This window comes from Macaca thibetana, chromosome 20 (genome assembly GCF_024542745.1).
Source record: "Macaca thibetana thibetana isolate TM-01 chromosome 20, ASM2454274v1, whole genome shotgun sequence".
NCBI lineage: Eukaryota > Metazoa > Chordata > Mammalia > Primates > Cercopithecidae > Macaca > Macaca thibetana.
Window position 1 is genome coordinate 41370384 of NC_065597.1, and position 19815 is coordinate 41390198.

Sequence of the window (19815 nt, forward strand, 5' to 3'; positions counted from 1 at the left end):
AAGGCAGGAAGTCATGGAGGAGACAGGAGACAGGGAGCTAGTGGCTCCTGAGGGCCGGGTCTGCAGGGCTGGGAGCTGAACCCTTGTCCTGAGGGCAGTGAGATGGGTTTGCAGTAGGAAGTGGCATGGTCAGATTGGCGTTTCTGTTTTTGTTTTTTGTTTTGTTTTGAGACGGAGTTTTGCTCTGTTGCCCAGGCCAGAGTGCGACGGCGTGATCTCGGCTCACTGCAACCTCCGCCTCCCAGGTTCAAGCGACTCTCCTGCCTCAGCCTCCCGAGTAGCTAGGATTACAGGCACCCGCCACCATGCCCGGCTAATTTTTTGTACTTTTGGTAGAGTCGGGGTTTCACCATGTTGGCCAAGCTTGTCTCAAACTTCTGACCTCAGGTGATCCACCTGCCTCGGCCTTTCAAAATGCTGGGATTACAGGCGTGAGCCACCGCACCAGGCTGTTTTTGTTTCTTTTTAAACAGAATCTTTCCCTGTCTCCCAGGCTGGAGTGCAGTGGTGTGATCTCTGCTCATTGCAACCTCCACCTCCTGAGTCAAGAGATTCTCCTGCCTCAGCCTCCTGAGTATGGGATTACAGGGATGTGCAACCATGCCTGGTGACTTTTTGTATTTTAGTAGAGACAGGATTTCGCCATGTTGCCCAGGCTGGTCTCGAACTCCTGACTCTGGTGATTCGCCCACCTCGGCCTCCCAAAGTGCTGGGATTACAGGCATGAGCCACTGCACCTGGCCCAGATTGGCATTTTTAAAAGTGCTTTTTGTCTGCAGTGTGGGGACTGATGGGAGACAGCATGGCCAGTGGAGGAACTGTCCCCAGACTGGGGAGAGCCAACAGGAGTCTCCGCTAGGGTATGCTAGGGTAGAGTGGAAAAGGCCTCAGTAACCGGAGTGATGAGGGAAAGAGGAGTCAAGGATGACACTCAAGCTTCTGGTCTGGGTTACCTGGATTGTCTTGCCATCTGCTGAGCTAGGAGCAGGTTTTGGGGTAAGATGATGAGTTTCTTTTGAGGCATGTAGTTGGGACTCATTGATAGCAACCTAGAGACAGTCATGGCAGTGGACGAGATCCCAAGAAGTGAGTCTATAGAGAAGGCCAGGCAGCCAGCACTGAGATCTGAGCAATGCCATTATTTTTAAAACTTTTATTTTGAAATAATTATAGACTCTCAGAAAGTTGCAGACAAAGCCCAGTCAGGTCCCATGTACCAGTTTGATTGCCACCATCTTGAAAGGAGGATTAGACAAATCTGACTGCTAAAAGTGGCCCAGGGATTCTGGAGAAAACCCAACAGGTTTGATATCAGGAAAGCAATTTCACTTACAATTCAGGTTTGACTGCAAGTGAGAGTGGTTGAAACAAGTGAGAAGTTGATTGCTTCCTCATATAATAGTCTAAATACAGGTGTCCAAGCCTGGAATAGAGGTCCTGGTCCTCTAAGTTCTCAGGAACACAGGCTTCTTTCAGCCACTCCACATCTCTAGGGTGTTGTCCTCATGGTCCAAAATGGTGGCTGGAATTCCAGCCATCACACCTGCTTTCCAAGCAGCAAAATGGAAGAAGGGACATAGAAGAACAGAGATGACAATAGGTATAAACAACCTCTCTTTTTAAAGGAGATTCCCAGGAGCTGCTACATGACACTTACTGTTGACTAGAGTTTAGTAGCAAAATTTATTTGTGAAAGAGTCTGAGAACTGTAGTCGTCTTTATTCTTGGACTCAAAATCAGAGGCTCTATTACAAGGAAGAAAGAGTGTATCCAGGGGAACAACTAGCTTCCTGTGCACAGAATCCAAGGGCAGAGGGTGTTCTGAAAGGGAAGGTGTGTCAGTATCACAGAAACAATCAAGAAGTCAAGAAAGGTAGCAATGGAATGCCCAGTGGATTTAGGGACAAGAAAGTCCAGTGGCAACTTGGTGAGGATAATGGCAATTATCCATCTGACAGAATCCTTGATTCGGAGTGCCTAATGTTTTCCAGAGTCAGCTTTTGTCCAGTGGATAGGGCAGAAAGATAGAGGTGTTGGAGTTGAGGGTGTTGGAGTGCAAATCCAGGCCACAGGTGACAGTACAGCAGCAGGAAGTGGCAATGAAAGAATGAAAGGGACTCCAGGAAGAACCAAGAGGGACTGACTGTGAGAAGGACAGGAACAAGGACAGAAGGAGACGGCAGAGTGTGTGGCTTCCATGGTGTGGCATTTATGGGTTCACAGTGGGGTCCAGGAGTGAGTGGCTACAGAAGAGAGAAAAAGGAGGCCTTTCTGGTGGTGGGGGCCATAACATTGGGAGACTGGGGTTCAGACACCTGCAGAAATCACCCAGGATGCTGGCAGGGTGTCAGGTAGAGGTGAATGCTAAGCTTCTGTGGAGTTTTCCCAGTTACCTCAACACCACTCCCAACTCTGCTGCCAAAAGAACCTGTTTAATGTTCTTGTGGTTGACACCTGCCCCAAACCCTCAATGGTTCCCCCACGGATTCTCAGGAAATGTCCAAACCCCTCACCTTTTTCTTTGCAGTCCTTCTATGATCACCTGGGATGGGTTAGGATGCTTTCAGCTCTAAGCAACAGAAACCCCAAGTAACAGACACTGCCTGTGCCTGGCTTGTAACCCCTGTAGGAATCATTTGTGTTTGCTGGTCCAATTTCCAGCTGCCAGTACCTGCGATTCCACTGAAGCCTATGCCTGTGCACGGAAATAACCCTTGACCAATGACTGACAAGGATGGGTGGATAAATACCTCAGCTCCCTCCCTGTGCTGGTGGGATAACTCTGAGGTATGTTCCACGTGGGCTCCTGGAGTGGAACTTCCCTTCCTTTCCTGCCTCACTTCCCCATTCTCTTCCCTGTCTTTCCCAGGACCACCTCAAAATCAACAACTTGCTCCTGAGTCTTCATCTCAAGACCTCCTCCTGAGAAAAACCAAACAACTAAAATGCAGATGCTGGATGGTTGCCAGGTTGTGTATAAGTGCTTGCTCAACATCATTCCCGAGGACCCAGGACTCTCTGTCTGTGCTCTGTGATCCTCAGGCTGTAGCAAGATGACCACCATCATGACATCCTACAAGTTCCTCAACAGACTTCCCTTCAGATCTCATTGGCCAGAATAAGGTCACACATGGTCTTTCCTGAATCAATCACTGGCAAGGGTGAGGGCTTTGCCATGTCTGGCTTAGATGAATCACCTATGGGCAGAAAGGATGATGGGGTCAACTACAGGGACCACACCACCATCCCATCACCTCTTCTAGTATGACTCTACCACTGTAGGTATGTAATATAGTGAAAAGAAAGAGCTCTGTGTTCTCACTATTTCACATTCATTCATTCATTCAACAAGCACATATTGAATGTTGACTGTGTCCCTGCTAGTTCCTGGGGCTGGGGATGTGGGAGACAAGAAAAGCACAAAGGGCTGAATGTGATGGGGTCTGGGTGGCAGAGGCATGACCCTGGGGATATCCTGACCCAGGTGTTTTGCCATCAGAAATGTCCCACCCCACTGTCTTCCCCTTAGGATCATACCTGCCCCCTAGAGCTCCTCTCCTCCAGGAGGCCTTTTCTGAATTCCCCAAACCAGGGGGTTCCATCCTGCCTCGGAGCCCCCTTGGGTGTTCCAGAATGTTCTTCTGGGCTGGCACTGTCTTGGCTGGCTCTGAAGTGTCCTTGCTTGCCCATTACGAGTGACAGTGTTCTTCTTGTTTTCCCCACGGAGGCTCCTAGAGGGAGGGCACTGTGTCCCCAGGGCCTGAGCCACAGCCAGGCAGCTCAACCCTGCAGGGCTGACCCAGAGCCTGGGTGGACCCACCCGGCCCTAGTCCCTGCCTCCCAGCACCTGCTACAAGGCTGCCTCCTCCCCTCCCCATGTCTCTCCCATCAATTTCTTATTTCATAAAAATCAATTTCTGTCCCGTTTTTGCCATGTACATAAAAGACTGTGGCATCAATTAGCCTTCGTTCTCTCTCTCCCCCTCTCTTTTTCTTCCTCGTCTTTTTTGGAAACCTCTTTGTAGGGAAAATCTCATATTTCAGCAATTTGCATTATCCACACACTCAGCTTTGAAGTTCTAAGTTATGGTAAGAAAAGGACCCACTTATCTGCCCATAAAAAATGTTCAAAGCTTATAAATTCCCTGAAACAGATGTACATTATCATTGGATTTGCCTTTCTTTTTGCTAGAGCATGCCTAATAGAGTTTCGGCCGCCCCCTGGCCCCCTTCCCCCGCCCCCGTTAGCATCTTGTCTCCACAGAAGCCCGCTCCCCACTGGGCCAGACCGACTTCAAAGGTCCCAGGCTGTCTGTTAGAAGCAAAGCACAAAGTGGGAACATAGGGGCCTTTTAAATCCCCCACGTTTAAGTCAATATCATGCCTCCCTCCTTTCCCCTTTCCTGGCAGAGGGACATAAGTCAGCCCTTCCCTTTCTGCCTTCACGAGAGCCAATTCAGCAACTACCAGAGAGAGGAAATCAGGGCTTCTTTCTCTCCCAGTCTCTCTGTCTTTGCCCTTTCTTTCTTGCCAACTTTTCTTTTTGTTCTTTCCCCCGCTTAAGATGCTCGGCAGCACGGAAGGTAGTGCTGATCCCACGTGTAAGCAAGCAAGCAGATCCTTAAGTGCTTTCATGGGTAAGAATGTAAACAACGTGCATCCCTTTGGTCACCATGGGATTCTACCATGAGAGCCCCCTCTCCGGGCTACTGTTTCCAATCCCTTCTCCACGTGGTGGTGGCTAGAGTGTCACATCCTCTCTGCCCCAACTGACCTTCTAGCTTCCTGATGTGTCTCTTGGGGTGACGAGCAGACTCTCCACCATTCAGGGCCCCAAGTCCTGCCCATTCCGGGCCTCCCCGTTGCCAGCTGCACCGGGCCATACAGGCCTGCACCAACTCATCAAGCGTTCACCCTCTGTCCACCCTTGAGGCCCTTGCACCAGCTGCTCCCTCTAACTTTCCACCTGGCTAATTCTTCCTCACCCTTGAAGTCACCCCCTAAATGTGGCTTCCTGGAGAGTCCCTCTGCAGCCCCCATCTCCATCATGTCCCCTCTGTTATTTCCTCCCATGTCTCCCCGGAAGTTATCGCAGTGGATAAAAATGTCGTTTCTGGGTGGAAGCAGTCCTCCCCCCCGACACTAGACTAAAGCTCTGCAAAGGTAGGTAGAGATGATGTCCGTTTTATCGAGTGCTGAGCATGGTTCCTGACACATAGTACTTGATCACTAAATCTTCGAAAGTACGGATGAACAGAAAGCCTGGAGATGAACTTGGCAAAGGCCAGCCAGGCCTGAGCAGGTTCCTTCTGGGCAGGAAGTACCACGTGTGGGTCTCTCTTTGCTCTGCCCACGTCTTGCCCAGAAGCTCAGTTTTGGCAGCTCCTTGCCACTGGAGGGTGGTCACACCACAGAGACTGACCTGCAGTCTAACTAAACTGCTTAGCAAGAGAGAGTGAGATACTCGAATGTCAAATTCTTTCTCCCCAATGAAGAAAGGAGGGAGGAGGGAAGGAAGGGAAGGCAGAAAGTTTACATGCACCACACTGGAAATATTCTGGCCAGGAATTTCTGGGTCAAATCACAATCAGATGCTGCCTTTTGAGGACAGAGTCAGAGGAAATGGAATCAGGTGATGTTGGCTAAGATGGCCAGGGGTCCATCTGGAGGGGATGTGGCCAGGGGACTTGAGCCACTCAGAGTCACCTTGGGCCCCTGTACCTAGGTGTGCTGAGAGCCCACAGGCCGAGCCCAGTGACACTATCTGAATATCCCCAGGAGGTTCCAGGTTTTCAGTCTGTCTGCATGCTACCGCCCTTCTCTGGTGGCAGTATCAACATTCCAACAAGTCTCAGCATTGGGAACCCACAAGAGGGGTGCCCCTTTTCCCATCTATCTTTATGAATTCGATCAACAAAGACCTGTCAACAGCAGGCCATGTGCTAGGTCCAGCTGGGGGCGGGTGGGGAGGCCAAGAATGTGTTGTCCTTCAGTCACTCAACAGACATTGAACTAGCACCTGTCTTTGCTGGGCCTTTGGGATTACAAGATAATTTGGTGAACAAGTGCTTTGGTGGAAATCAAATAATCAGAGGCATAGATAAGTACCTATGGTGGATCCTCACCCTCTGTGGATTCTGTATTGGAGAAATCGCCTATTCACTAAAATTTATCTGTCACCCGAAATCAACACTCGTGGTGCACTCACTTCATTCGTTACATGCGCAGAGCGGCAAAAAGTTTGAGTGGCCCAGCCACATGTTCTCAGTTGAGGTCGAACAAGATGATGCTCTGCTTTCGTGGTTCAGTTCTCGTCCTATACGCAAACATCCTTCTCACAGTCTGTGTAGCATCATGCTTTGTGCATGTTTGTGCTTTGTGTTAGTGATCTGGCTGCCTAAAATGCTCCCCAGGCATGGCGCTGAAGTGCTGTCTTGAGCTCTTAAGCACAGAAGGCTCTGATACGCCTTACAGAGAAAATACGTTGACTGAGTTCAATGTTAATGAATCAAGAATATATAGTAAATTAGGCATATTTAAACAGAAACACACATAAAACAAGGTTATGCACTGATTGGTAATGAAAATGTTGTGACTAGAAGTTTGCAGGAACCTAACCCTGTATTTCCCCTAGGAACAACAGTTCCGTACGTGCTAACTCACTGTCAGAGGCAACTTTATAAGATGTAATGACTGCAGTGAGCCGAGATTGCACCACAGATCGTGAGACTCTGTCTCCAAAAAAAAAAAAGATGTAACTACTGCAATGAGTGAGGATCAACTACAGTTACAAACATGATCAGTACTAGGAATGAAGGGGACCATAGGTTACCCTGAGAGCTTGGAGCACCATCTTGCTGAAGCTGAGGTCTCGGCCACACCAGCAGCCCCAGCTTCCAAAGCTCCCCTTGCCTCATGTGTCCCTGGACTTGGCTGGAGTAATGACAGACAAGGGAGTAGGACTGGTCTTTGTCAATCTGTATCAATGCCAGCAGGCTCCTGGAAAGGGAGGGTCACACGTCTAGCAGCTTCTCCCCAGGGACAGGTGTCAGGCTTGTGTTTAACCCTACCAAGCATTAGCCATGAGTTAGGTAAGTTGCTTAACTGAACTGTAACTCTGTTTCCTCATTGGTTTCCTCTCAAGGCTGTTTCGAGGACATTAGTGAATGTGGGCTGGGTGCACAGTAGGCACTCTGTAAGTGGCAGATATGGCAATGTGGACTCCTCAGCGATCCTGCAGCTTAGGAGTAGGGCAAGGACAGTCCCAGATGCAGGGTAGCCAAGCACTGCTCCAGAGGCCACCTCTTTCCCCAAGGGAGGCACTGCTGGGCATGGCTTTCAGGCTGCCCATCCCCACCACTGCCCCTACTGTTTGTAGGACTCAGAGCTGCCACCCTCATGGTCTAGCTTCAAGCCAAGGGCAGTTTCATAATACAAATATGGTACTGAAGACCAGAGACAGCAGGGGCTTGTCCAAGTTCACACCACAAGTCGGGTCTGGAAGGAATAGAGTAATCCCATCAAACTTGAGAGGGAAAAGTCATGTCCTCAAGTGTTTCTTGAGTGCATAGCAGAGGCAACATGCCACAGCAGCTGTCTCACAGGGGGCTCTGCAGCCAGGGTGGGGGACAGGTACCTTTCATCCATCGGGACTGCACCTCCTTTCCCATGAGCCTTCTGGGGTCACATTCTCCTAACTGCAGCTACTGTTGCTGTTTTAATATCGAGGGCCTATTACGTACCAGGCTTTGTGCTGAATGCTTCAAGCCCACTGGATCATTTACTCATAACAGCTCAGTGAGGTAGTTACCCCAATTAGCCCCATGTTAGAGAGAAACACCAAGGCACAGAGAGGGTGAGTCTCTTGTCCCAGGTCACACATCTAGGAAGCAGTAGAACCAGGACTTAGCTCAGGTCCAAAGTCTCACCCATGGGCTGGTCTGCCCATCTTAGCCGAGCCCCTAAGCTGCATTCTCTGGTCCAGCTACTGGATCCTGCAACCTTCTCAAACTCTTTCCATGAAGCCAAGTGCACAGGATCTAGGACATCAGGTCCAGAGAATTTGGCGCCACATCTTCCTGAACCTGCAGTTGGGCAAGGACCAGACTCTAGCCTGAACAGTGAGATGCAGCCCAGAGAAGTGGGAGTCACAGACAGAGCCTGGCCTGAGGCTCCTACTGAGACTGTCACCCAGGGAGTCCCCATCCCCTACCCGATCAGCAGTCTTTCTGCTTCCCCCTCCAAGAGAGCTGGGGGCATTCATCCAGGAAGCCTGATATGTAACAAACTCCTTTCCCGTTTCTTGCTTTGCTTAAATCTCCAAAGTCCCTGGAGCTGAAGCCAAGTGGGCCTCACTGGGTCCACTTTACAGAAAAGCAAACTGTGTCTCAAAGCGGGGAAGTCACTGAGCCAGGTACAATCCAGCCAGTCTTTTGAGTTGGGGCTTTCCACCTGTCTTGGCTGTTTAAGGAGTGCTGGGCAGGGTCTCACACAGCCTGGGACCCTCCGCCGGGGGTTCCAGCCCACTCTGCCCTACCTAAAGGAGGAGTGGTGCCACGCTGTGAGGGTCTCCAGGACTGCCCCAAAGACTTCCCCGTGAATGTCCTACCATGCCTGAAGCTGCTCCGTTAGCCATCCTCCTGTCTAACGCTCTGCCCTGAACAGGTTTGTTTTTTTGTTTTTTTTGAGACGGAGTCTCTCGCTGTTGCCCAGGCTGGAGTGCAGTGGCGCGATCTCGGCTCACTGCAAGCTCCGCCTCCCGGGTTCCCGCCATTCTCCTGCCTCAGCCTCCTGAGTAGCTGGGACTACAGGCGCCCGCCACCGCGCCCGGCTAAGCGGCATCACTGACCTCCAAAAATCAGGTACTTGAGGCTGCGCAGGGGTCATAAGCTGAATCACATCAAAGCCAGGCCTCAACATCAGGCTGAGAGGGGCTCCGGGCACGGGAAGAAAGGCACGTGCATCAGTGGAAGGGGTGAGCAGATTGCAGCCATGTGGGAACAGAAGCCTGGGGTAAACACACTTTCCGATTTTTATGAGAAAAGCCAAACATCCAGGTTTTTAGGTGAAACCCTCAGATTTTGGAAATTCAAACATTTTGAAACCCTGGACGGGTCAAACATGACACATCAATGGGCCATGCTAGGTATGGTCCCAGTGAGCAGAGGATTGACTTCTGGAGGCTTAGAGTGGGCAGGGGACAGGAAGGCAGGGCAAAGTTCCAGAACCCACAGCTTCTTGGGGAGTGTGGCTCTGGGCAAGTTGGCCTCAGGCCCACTCCAACTTCTCTACCTGGCACCAAGAGACATAGCTCAGTGCCGACCATTGAACTGGCCATGACAGGCCTGCTGACACAAGCAGACCACCCCCACCAATGGCCTCTGTGGAGTTACTGACCAGTGTTGGAGGTTGCAGAAACCCCACCTCCAGACATCACAGATGTCACCCTCCCCCAAGTCCTTTGCAGACAGCTAAGGCCATGACTGGAAAAAGGGCCTGCAAGCTGGTCTGTGCTCAGGTTTGGGAAGAACTGTCCATCTGGACTCCACACCCCCATCTGGAGTCTCAGGTCTTCCGTCTCTAAAATGGGAAGGGAATTCTAGCCCTACTATGATGTGTGGTTGACCAAACTTTCACTGGTTTCCAAGGAAAGAAAACAAAACAAAAACAAAAAGACAACACAATGAGGTTTTTTTTTTTTTCTTTTTAACTTCTTTTGGTTTTTCTTTAAACAGTAAGGGACTGCAGTTTTCTATTCTTTTTCTAATATACTTATTTAGCAAAATTAAAAGTTGGCGATGCTGTGTTGCTTTCCCAGACTTTTATTTGAAATGTGACTGCTTTGTAAAACTCCAGAGTCAAGGACTCATAGGCAGGAGGATGTCATACATTAACAGGAAAGGATGAGAAATCTCCACTCCCTCCCTTCTCCCTCCCTTCATCGCTCATTCCCTCTCTTCCATTCATTAACCACCCACTATGTGCCATGCCCTAAGGAAGCTCCACTACGTGCCATGCCCTAAGGAAGCAGTTATCTAAGAAGTCCCTGCCCGAAGGGGCTTTATAGACCAGGAGGAAGGCAACCCACAGAGCCAGGATCCTGATAACCACTGCTGACTGACCCTCTGCCTAGGCACCAGCTAAGATGGCTCCAAAAAGTGAGGCCTTGTTGGGAAAGAAAAAAATAGCAAAGGTCAGCTTGGATGAACCCACCCAGAATTTTGCGATCAGAAATATCTAGAAAAGAGTTATTCTAGAAGAGCAGGGGGATGCCAGGGCTTGGGGATGAGAAGTGATGTTTTTGTTGCTTAGGGTCCCTGAAGGTCTTGGTCCTCCTGCTCAGAAGCCCAGGGGGTCCTGGGTTGCCTCCTCCAGAGATTGCCCTCGGTCCCTGGCAGTTCCTTCAAGGCTGTTGTACTTTAGTCCTTCTTCTAAGCCTCGAATGCTCCTCACTACCTACCTCTCCCCCTGATGTGGAGGCTGGGGAAAGGCTCTCTGAAGGATCTGACCAGATGTGACCCCAAAACAAACCCTACTAGGGGCACAGCAGGGCCCCCATAACCTTGGAACCAAGCCTGAGTTTGTAGTACAGCAAAATGAGACAGCTGGTAGTTGCAACAAGCTCTAGTCCCCAAAGCTGGCCTTGACCAAAGGCCCCCAAGCAAAGTGGGAAGATTGGGAAGAGAAGTTTTTATGAAAGCCACTCATATCTCCCTAATTTCAGACCTTAGTCCTGAGCCAGGGGAGGGAAGAGAGTGTGTGGTCCATGCACCAGGGGCCACTGTGGACCCACCCTAGTTGGAGGACCTTAGGGGTCTTTCGCAACCTGTAATCTTATGATAAAGGAGGAGAGCTGGGTTTTCCAGAGGCCAGATGACAGGGCAACTAGAGAAAGAACTCAGCCCAAACACAGAGGGCTCTTGCTAAATCCACCAGCCTCATCCTCTGCACTGCTTGCTCTAACATCCAGGAAGTTTTTGGAGGTCCCCGGTGGGGCAGGGGGCAGGTGGAGCTGTCTCTGCCTCCCCTACCACGTTAATGCACATCCTCCTCAAGGCAGGGCCACTGGGATTCCACCCCGCATGCGCCAAGGCACAGGCAATGGGACTCTCAGACTGTGGTCTGTGGGTCCAACCACACCACCATTTCCTGGAGGTGCGAAGCTTGTGAAAAAAACTGATCCCTGCGCCTCACCTCTGACCCACCTCAGCTCATCTCTGCGGGTGGGCCTGGTATCTGCATTTCACATGCTCCCTGGGGGATTCTTACGACCCCTGACGTTAGGTATTTCCCTCAAATCGGGCCGTCTGAGGTCATTTCGGGGAAAAAGCAAACATCTTGACGCCTGGGCCACATCCCAGACCCACCACTCAGCATCATCAGAGGTGGGACCCCCTGCACCAGTATTCTGTGAAATCTCCCCAGGTGATCCGAAGCATTCAGGGGATGAGAACTGCTGGTGTGAGCATCCCCTCTGCCTCCCTGAGCCACCGCCAACAGGCTGGTCAATGCCAAAGTCATGTCTAAAGGGCCTCATGTCTAGATAGGGATCTGTGCCAGGCTCATGGGCTAAATGTACCAGGATTCTTCTACTTTGTGGGAGACAGTGGAGAGAAGAGGAATCCCATTGGCTGGTCAGCCGGAGACAGGGAGTCTCTGCCAGGCTCTGCCATTTCCTCCCAAGAGTCGTCGTCTGCTACTGGCAAATGGGTCTCACCTATTTCCCCTTCTCATGCTGGAGGCAGATGCTAGGTATAGAAAGCCCTTTGTAGGGAAATACATAAATTAGGAAAATCATTTGGGTTGTGAGCCCAAGGACTGCTGGTTTGGGAGATGATGAGACCGAACACCAGATCAGAGCCCCACACAAAGGTCCTGACTGTGGCAAGTGATCAAAGTTTTCATGACTGCGGAAGGGTGTCCCGAGCACAGGTTTTAGAAATTAATAAAGCATGTGGCTGAAACATCTGTCTTTGCTCTGCAAAACGAGGCCCTGCACACATCTGGAGAAGGGGTGTGTGTTGGGGGCTGGGTGCAGCTGGTCTGGGGAGGCCGAGGCAGGGGCCAGGAGGGCGGGTGCTGGGGCGTGGGGGGACGAGGGGCAAGGCTGCGTTGGGGTCTTTCAGGTGTGCAGTGACTAGGTGTCTGCTGTGTGGCAGGCAGCATCATCTTTAAGGAGGAGGGGAGGGTGGTGGGTGGAGGGCGTTCACAGCCTGCTGGCACCGAGCACCTCTCAGGGGTCCCCTTTCATTCCTGAGAGCACTGACAGGCCTCAAAGAAGCCAGGTTATTAGTGCTGGCATCTGACAGACACACCAAGGTGCAGGCAGCCTTCCCCTCCTACTGCCACACTTTGGAGGCTGCCTTCCCTCTAGCCCAGTAATGATTTGATGTCTAAACACAGAAAACAGGGCTGGAGGAGTGAAAGAAACTGCTCCTCGCTGTTTCCTTTGCCAAAAAGTGTAATTAGCACGGCTGGATGTGAAGTGCAAGAGTCCCCTAGGCTCCTGGCCCCCGGGCACTCCCAGGAGATGACAGCAGGCCCCAGTGGCTGGGATCCTCACCTGGCTGTCTGCCTTAAACACACCCAGTCCTCGGTACCCAGTGACAGATCAGCAGAAATTGGCATCCTCTCGCCAGGAGTCTCCCCAGGGGAACCCCCATGCTCAGAGCTCAGGGGATGGGGCAGTGGCAACTGCTCCTCTGGAATGGCCTTCAGAAGATTTGCAAACAAGACCAAACCTCTCACCCGTGCCAGCCTGCAGGAAAATGTGCTCAAAACCTCACCAGCAGCCACGGTTTCCCCTTCTAGTTTTCCCTCTTTCCTTCCTTCCAACCTTCCTCCCTCTCTCTTTCTTCTTCCTCTGATTCCTCATTATTCAGTATAACCTCTTTATTTATTTATTTGAGATGGAGTCTCACTCTGTCACCCAGGCTGGAGTGCAGTGGTGCAATCTTAGCTCACTGCAATCTCTGCCTCCCAGGTTCAAGCAATTCTCGTGCTTCAGCCTCCCGAGTAGCTGAGATTATAGGTATGCACCACCAAGCCTGGCTAATTTTTTGTACTTTTAGTAGAGATGGGGTTTCACCATGTTGCCCAGGCTGGCCTTGAACTCCTGACCTCAGGTGATCCACCCAGTTTGGCCTCCCAAAGTGTTGGGATTACAGGCGTGAGCCACTGTGCCCGGCCAGTATTACCTCTTTTAGAGGTCATTTACAATCACATCAAAATGGAAATCACACTTGCTCTTGAACTCTGCAGTTCCATGTGGACACTTTCTGTCGCCTGTCTCCTGCCCGTGGGCACTGGGAGAGCTGTGTGCAAGGACTCTCAGCAGTGTTCGCCAGAGCCTGGGATGAGAGATGACCCTTATGACCACCAGGAGGGGATGGGGCAAGCTGGTGACAGCACCTCTAGCACAGAAGGCCGAGCAGCTGTTAGAGAGTAGAGGGCAGAGCTCTATGATCTAGGGAGGGAGATCTCCAAATATATTCAGTTACTGAAAAAAAATAGCATAAGTATGAACACTATGCTCCTTGTGTAAAAATAAAAGGGTGGGGTGAGAAGAGGATTAAGCAGTAACTGCAGGGTCCCCCACCCCCTTAAAAATAGATCCGAAATAAATATTGCAAAATGTCAGCATTTGTAAATTCTGGGTGGTGAGTTCACAGTTACTATTTCACAATTTTCTGTTTCAAACTTTGTGTTTGAAATACTTTAAAAATTAACAAAATGCATATGGGGAGATATAGAAATGCATTTATTCTGGTAAAGAACAGCTAACACTTTCATAGTGCTCACATGGGCCAGGTACTCTCACGATCCCCGCCTTTATAAAGGAAAAACTGAGGCACAGTATTTCAGTTGAAGCACAGAGCTACAAAGAGGCCTTAAACACACTCAGTCCTCGGTACCCAGTGGTCAGGATTCGAACCCAGCAAGCTGGCACCAAAGTCTGTGCTCACAACCCCTACACTACACTGAGGGGCCCTAGGCCACACCCAGAAAGTTGGCATCAGGGATGCTGGCGGGCCTGGGATGGAGGGAAGTTTACTTTTTACTGTGTACCTTGTGTATGTACTATTTGAATCTTTTACATGTGCACGTTACTATTTTTTTAAATAATGTTTTTAAAGCTGGGAAAGTCCCAGTTACCAAGAAGTAACAGAATCCTGATAGGTGTGGAGCTTAGGGAGGCAGAGGAACTGCTCTAAAACCAGTAGTTTCAACTCCCGGCTGGCCTCCAGGGTTGCAGCAATTCGGAACCTGGGGCGCCATTACTTCCTCTCCGGTCTGCACCCCTCCACTCCTGTCTTCCGGTATAGACCCCCACCCCCTTGCGGGCAGGTTGGCCATGTGGCCCCAGCTGGGATGTCATGATTGGTCCAGCTATGGGCACCAGATCTAAGCCCAGCCAATCAGAATCCTGCCTTGGGCTTTACACTAATGGAAGGTCCTTTTCCTTATGGTTAGGGGACCCAGAAGGCCAACAGTCAGGGCTCCCTGACAAAGCATGTAGTTGAGTACCAGTATCAATCCGAGGGACAAGAGGGAGGGACAAGAACCAGTCTCAGCTGAGTTCACATCCTGGACTCTGTCATCTCAAAGCCAGTTCCCTCCCTGCCTTCCAACTTGGTTTCATTCACTTTGGATTGAGTTGACTTCTCACCGACAGAAACCCACAACCCACAACCCAAAACAAGGGCAGCCCATGGCCATGATTAAGCTCTGCACCAGTGGCGAAGGGATCGAGTGGGAGACCAGAATCCCAGCTCTGCCCTGTGTGTGGCCTCAAGGGAGTTACGAACTTCTGAGCCTTAGACATGCTCCCTGAGCTGCCACCAAGCTGCCTCATGGGGCTGTCCTAAGTATTAATGTATTAATCCAATCCCAGGCACATCAGTCATTAATAAAATTAATAATATGGTAACAACTAAGCCCACTATCTTTGGAAGTAACTCCTTACTAACTACATTAAACCCAAACTCGAGGCTCTGGAAAAGAGGATGCCAGCTGGGAGCTAAAAAAAGTAACTCCTTACTAACTACATTAAACCCAAACTCGAGGCTCTGGAAAAGAGGATGCCAGCTGGGAGCTAAAACGGCAGAAAGGAAGGTAGCTGGAGTTGCTTCTCCCTCTTGTGTCCCTCTAGATTCACTGTAGGCTCTCCTCTCTGACCTGGGAACATGCCCGTGTGACCCACATCAACAAGCTCCCTCGGCCCGGTGGCTTCCAGCGGCCTCAGTCAATGGATTGAGGCAGGGGCAGGAAAGCAGGGTCAGGATATTAATTTCCCTGGAGGGTCCCCATGACTGGCTGTATCCTTTGAGCAAAGGTCACAGCTCCTTCAGGTGCCCCTCTCACTCCTCCAGCAATCCTCTGTCTGCTAAAGATAACTCCTTCCTCACTCAGGCCCAGGGGTGGGAGTAGCGCTCCACACTGCTAGCCCCAGGGTTCTGCATTCTCGTGGGAGGCTTAGCCCACACTTCGTAAATATTGCCTTTATTAAACTCTGCTCAACTTACCCAATTTGAGTGTGTAATCTGCTTTTCTCTGAGACCCTGGCTAGCTGATTGGTTCTTTTTCAGGTTTCTCCAGGCTGTGGACAGACAAAATCCTTCTCTGCAGAGGATGTTGCTCCAGGGTCCCAACTCTGGTCATGGTCCCCTTTTCCCTCCAAGCTTCTGTACCCCAGCAGTTTTCTCCAAAATCCATCAGACCCCCAAACACGAGAAGGGACCTCTGATGAAAGCATCTGAGCCATCCAGCCCCAAAAGGAGACAAGCAGGGTCACATCTGGGTTCCAGAAGCATCCAGAGAAGCAAACCACTGATTTCTGCACACCAGAAAAGATACCTGAGAGTGTATATTTATAGAAAGATACATAGAAATGGACAGATGGCGTCTATCTATAGATACAGAAAGCGCTGTTAGAGAATTGTGTAGGTACGTATATATCTGCCACATCCTCCCCCACAACCAACAGCACACAATTGCCCGGATCTTGGAAAACGACACTTGTTTAAGTGGTTGGTTCCCTCCCTAGCAGTTTCCAAAATGAGAAGGATGGTCTCAGGGATAGTCCTTAAATATGTGTATGTATCGCTGTAAAGGAGAGAGAAGGAGGAGAAGGAAGAGAAGTGGATTTTCATGTTGTGCATGGCAGAAGAGATGGGACTGCTTTGGGGAAAAGGGCTTGATCCCACTGGAAAAGCATGAAAGACAACTCCAGAAAAGACAGCTAAGGTTTCTAGGTTGGGACATAAAAACACAACAGCAAGACGTTCGCACTCTGCAGTCCACTGAAATCCCTTGTAGCACATTACAATCAGTTAAGGGCAAAATAAAATCAGAATAATACTAAGAGGTAGCAGCTGTTTATCTTCTCGGAGATTTCGAGGGTCTCTGGAAGCTGGGCCAGGTAAGGGTGCTCTCCTGGAAGAGGCTGGGGTGGGGCAGAGTTGGGGCTGAGGGCTCCCCGGCTCTGGGAAGGGTGTGGGCTGATCCGCACAGATGCTGCAGCTCCTGAGCCTCCAGGGAGCCTCTGCCCATTACAGGCCACTCCAAACCAGAGTCATTTCCTGGGCTAGTTATGCAGTCCCCACAACATATAAATAAAAGTTTAGTTCTGTGTTTCCATAGATCTTCTACATGAAGGCTAGCTAAATATTAGTGGAGTAACAATAATTATTAATAACAATAATCGTCATAATAACAATAATTAATAGAATAATAATGCCTTGGGGTGTCGGGGGTGGGGTCCTTCATACGGCAGGGTGGGGCCCTGGGGAGGGGCTCTATGTCTGGTAGAAGTGGTGGTAATGGTGGTGATGTTCGTGGTGGTGGTGGTGCTCATGTCTCTGGACCGGCTGCCCGGCCTGGCTCTCATATACCACCACGGCGGGCAGCTCCCGCAGGTGCTCCCGCCCCAGGATGGGGCCGCCCGAGGCCAGCGGTGCCTGTAGGCCCCGGCAGCCCTGCTGGCTCTCCTTGGCTCGGTGCTTGTGCTTCTTGTGCCCGAGGGGGGCTAGGGAGGGGAGGAGGGCCGGGCTGGCGGCCAGGTGGGCGGAGGGGGACACCGCAGGGAAGGCGGGTCCCAGAGAGGGCTTGTTTCTTGCCCCTCTGGCCACGTGGCCCACACCCACGCTCTTGCCCTGGGCCTTGGGGGACCTCACAAAGTGCTTGCTCCCGTCCTGGGTGCCCCGGAGCCGTTGCTGGAGCTCTGAGACCTTGGCGATTGGGGTGTCAAGGAAGTGGAAGGAGCCCGGGTCCACGCCTTGGGGCTTTCGGTGTGGGACGTGGATGGCTTCCGGCTCATGGGAGCGAGACCGAGTGGGATTGGAGGTGCGGGGGGGCAGTTCTGACTTCTGGGCCACGGAAGGGGAGCCTAGGAACCAATTCAACAGACATTTAATGAGCACCTACTGTGTGCTGGGGCTTGTGCTGTACCCCAGACATCACCCCCACCCCCAGTTCTCCAAGACCAGAGCTACCTCCCAATGCCCGACTGCCCCTCACTGCCTTGCAGGAAAATTCTCTGAAATGGAACTTTCCCATCTGCTAAGTGGGAAGAACTGGTTCTTCGGTAGGTCTTAAAAAATACTCTCCGAGAGGGAGCCGAGAAAGAGAGATGGCAGCAGACACCCCAAAAACCATCTAAGGTCACTGGGGCAAGAAAGAACTCTAAGTATATTGCTAAAAACATACAGAAGTAACTCCTAGAGGAATTAAACATATGAAGAGAAAGGGGAGAAGGGAGTTGTGGGAGTGAAATTGAGCAAGAGGTCAACATAGGTCAAGGCTGATAAAGACACAGCAGCACTGTACCTAGGGAAACCGAGGTTCTCGCTGGAAGAAACAGCCAGGAGGGGTCAAAGTGGTTGCCCAGGGAACAGGGCTTGAATGGGCTGGGTTGGGGCACGGAACTGTTGTTTGTCATTGGGTGCTAAGTCCTTAGATACTATTTGATTTTGTTCAATTTCGTGCATGTATTACTTTAATTTTGAAACCGTTTTTAATGTCACTTTCTCCAAGAGTCTTTGATCTGTCCCATAATAGCTGTCTTCCTGAAGCCTGGGGTAGCAGTGAACACCACCCGCATGGCCCGCATGGCCCATCCAGCCACGCCCTGCCCTCATCGCCCATCGCATGGTGCTCGAGTCCCTTACCAGGCCCAAACTGGGACGTGTAGTTTTCTATCCCGGCGAGATCTAAGTAGTGGTTTCTCCTCTCGATGTTCTCATCTACGCAATGGTGGTAGCAGCCAGACTGCTCCAGGCGGCTGTCACCCTGGAACCTACGGCAGGGGAGGAAAGTGAGTGGGGTGACACCGACCACCAGGTAGGGGCAAGTGCACAGGCTACTGGGAAGCCCCCAGAACGAACTCTGGACCGTTCATTCATTTTCTTCTTGGCCTTTGGAGAGCGTGGGGAGGAACAGCCCTCTCTACAAGCTGGCCTCCATTTGCTTCCCTGCGGATGGAGAGACAGACCACAGACCACAGCCCACGGCCAGACCTCCCCACAGCTTCTGGGAGGAGTGGACGGGAGTTTGCTCTGAACAGGTTCAAAGCAAAAGTGAGAGATTATTGGCCAACTTCTAAGAATGCCCCAGTGCCAGGCTTCAAGCCGTATAAATGTGCCCACTGCAGGTAGGTAGCCTAACCCCTGGTCTGGTTCCCCAGGGGGTACGGGCAGCAGAAGTCCATTAAACTGTTGGAGTTGTGCCTGGCAGACCCCATGACCAGCCCTACGGCCCAGGATGGGCCTCACCAGTGTATGAGTGTGTGTATGCACACACACTTGTGACTAACACAGTGTGTATGGAGGGGTGGGGAGAAATGTTGCCAGAGGCTTTCTTTTTCCCCTGCAGGGCTCGGGGCTCCCTGGTCCTCTCCTCCAAAGACCTCTTTGATCTGCTCCCATCCTGGCTTCCTTCCCACACAACACAGTACCACCTTCCTCCAGGATCTCTAGCCAGCCTGGGTCCCTCTGATTCTCAGCCCTGTCCCCACACCTAGCTGTGACCCTGCTTGAACTGTTTTTTCTTTCCCCTAAGCGAGTACTAATCCAGCTCCGGTCATTCCCTTACCATTTACACTAGAGGTTAACACAGCCTCACGCCTGCCGTGTTACTGTTGTTTACTCAATCCCTTTCTTTAAACAATCTCTCTTTCCTTTCCTCCCTTCTTCCCTTGCAGCTGAAGAAATAACAGGAGAAAATTAACTACAGCCTCATAATTCCTTATCCACCATTCTGAAATCCAAAAAGTCTGAAAACCAAGATTTTTCATAACCCACATGGCAGCCAGGCCCACCCTAAAGGGATGGGAAGGTGTTTACGGTCTCTATCTCACTTAGTGTGAACATCCAATCATCTCCCAGTAGAAACAGCAATGCGTCAGAGCCTGATGCACTGCTGAGAGCACCTTTCCAAAGCCCCAAAAATGCTGGACTCCAGTTCTGTCTGCCCAAGATGTGTTCCATAAAAGGATGTGGACTACATGTAGTTATTTGTTAAGATTTTCATTTGATTTATGAGTCTGTGCATCAAAAGCGTTGGCTCCCTGAAGAGAACACAGACCAGAGCAAAACTTCTTGCTCTGAATCCTTCAGATGCAGGTACACAGCTGGTGTTCAACATATGCTTATGTGCACCATGCCCACATACCTGAGCGGGGCTCGCTGCTTCTTCTCCCAGCTCCGCAGCTCCTCAGTGGGCTTGGTCTCTGCTCGGGGCCTTGTGCTCTGCAGGTCTGAGTCCGGCCCGAGAAGCACAGGAGACACCAGGTAAGCCACCTGCTCCCACCCTCCTCAG

At 51.0% G+C, this 19815-nt stretch overlaps 1 protein-coding gene across 1 annotated transcript in view; it reads right to left on the reverse strand.

Annotated features, from left to right (window-relative positions):
* Positions 1 to 15847: 15847 nt before the first annotated feature.
* The window catches only part of NKD1 (NKD inhibitor of WNT signaling pathway 1), an 84039-nt gene continuing 80071 nt past the window's right edge, over positions 15848 to 19815 (reverse strand). The window contains exons 8-10 of the mRNA XM_050774801.1: positions 19669 to 19753; positions 18168 to 18295; positions 15848 to 17386 (exon numbers count right to left, since the gene is read on the reverse strand). Of these exons, the coding sequence (XP_050630758.1) occupies positions 16797 to 17386; positions 18168 to 18295; positions 19669 to 19753 (803 nt within the window). The 3' untranslated portion in view covers positions 15848 to 16796. The remainder of the gene's footprint in view (positions 17387 to 18167; positions 18296 to 19668; positions 19754 to 19815) is intronic.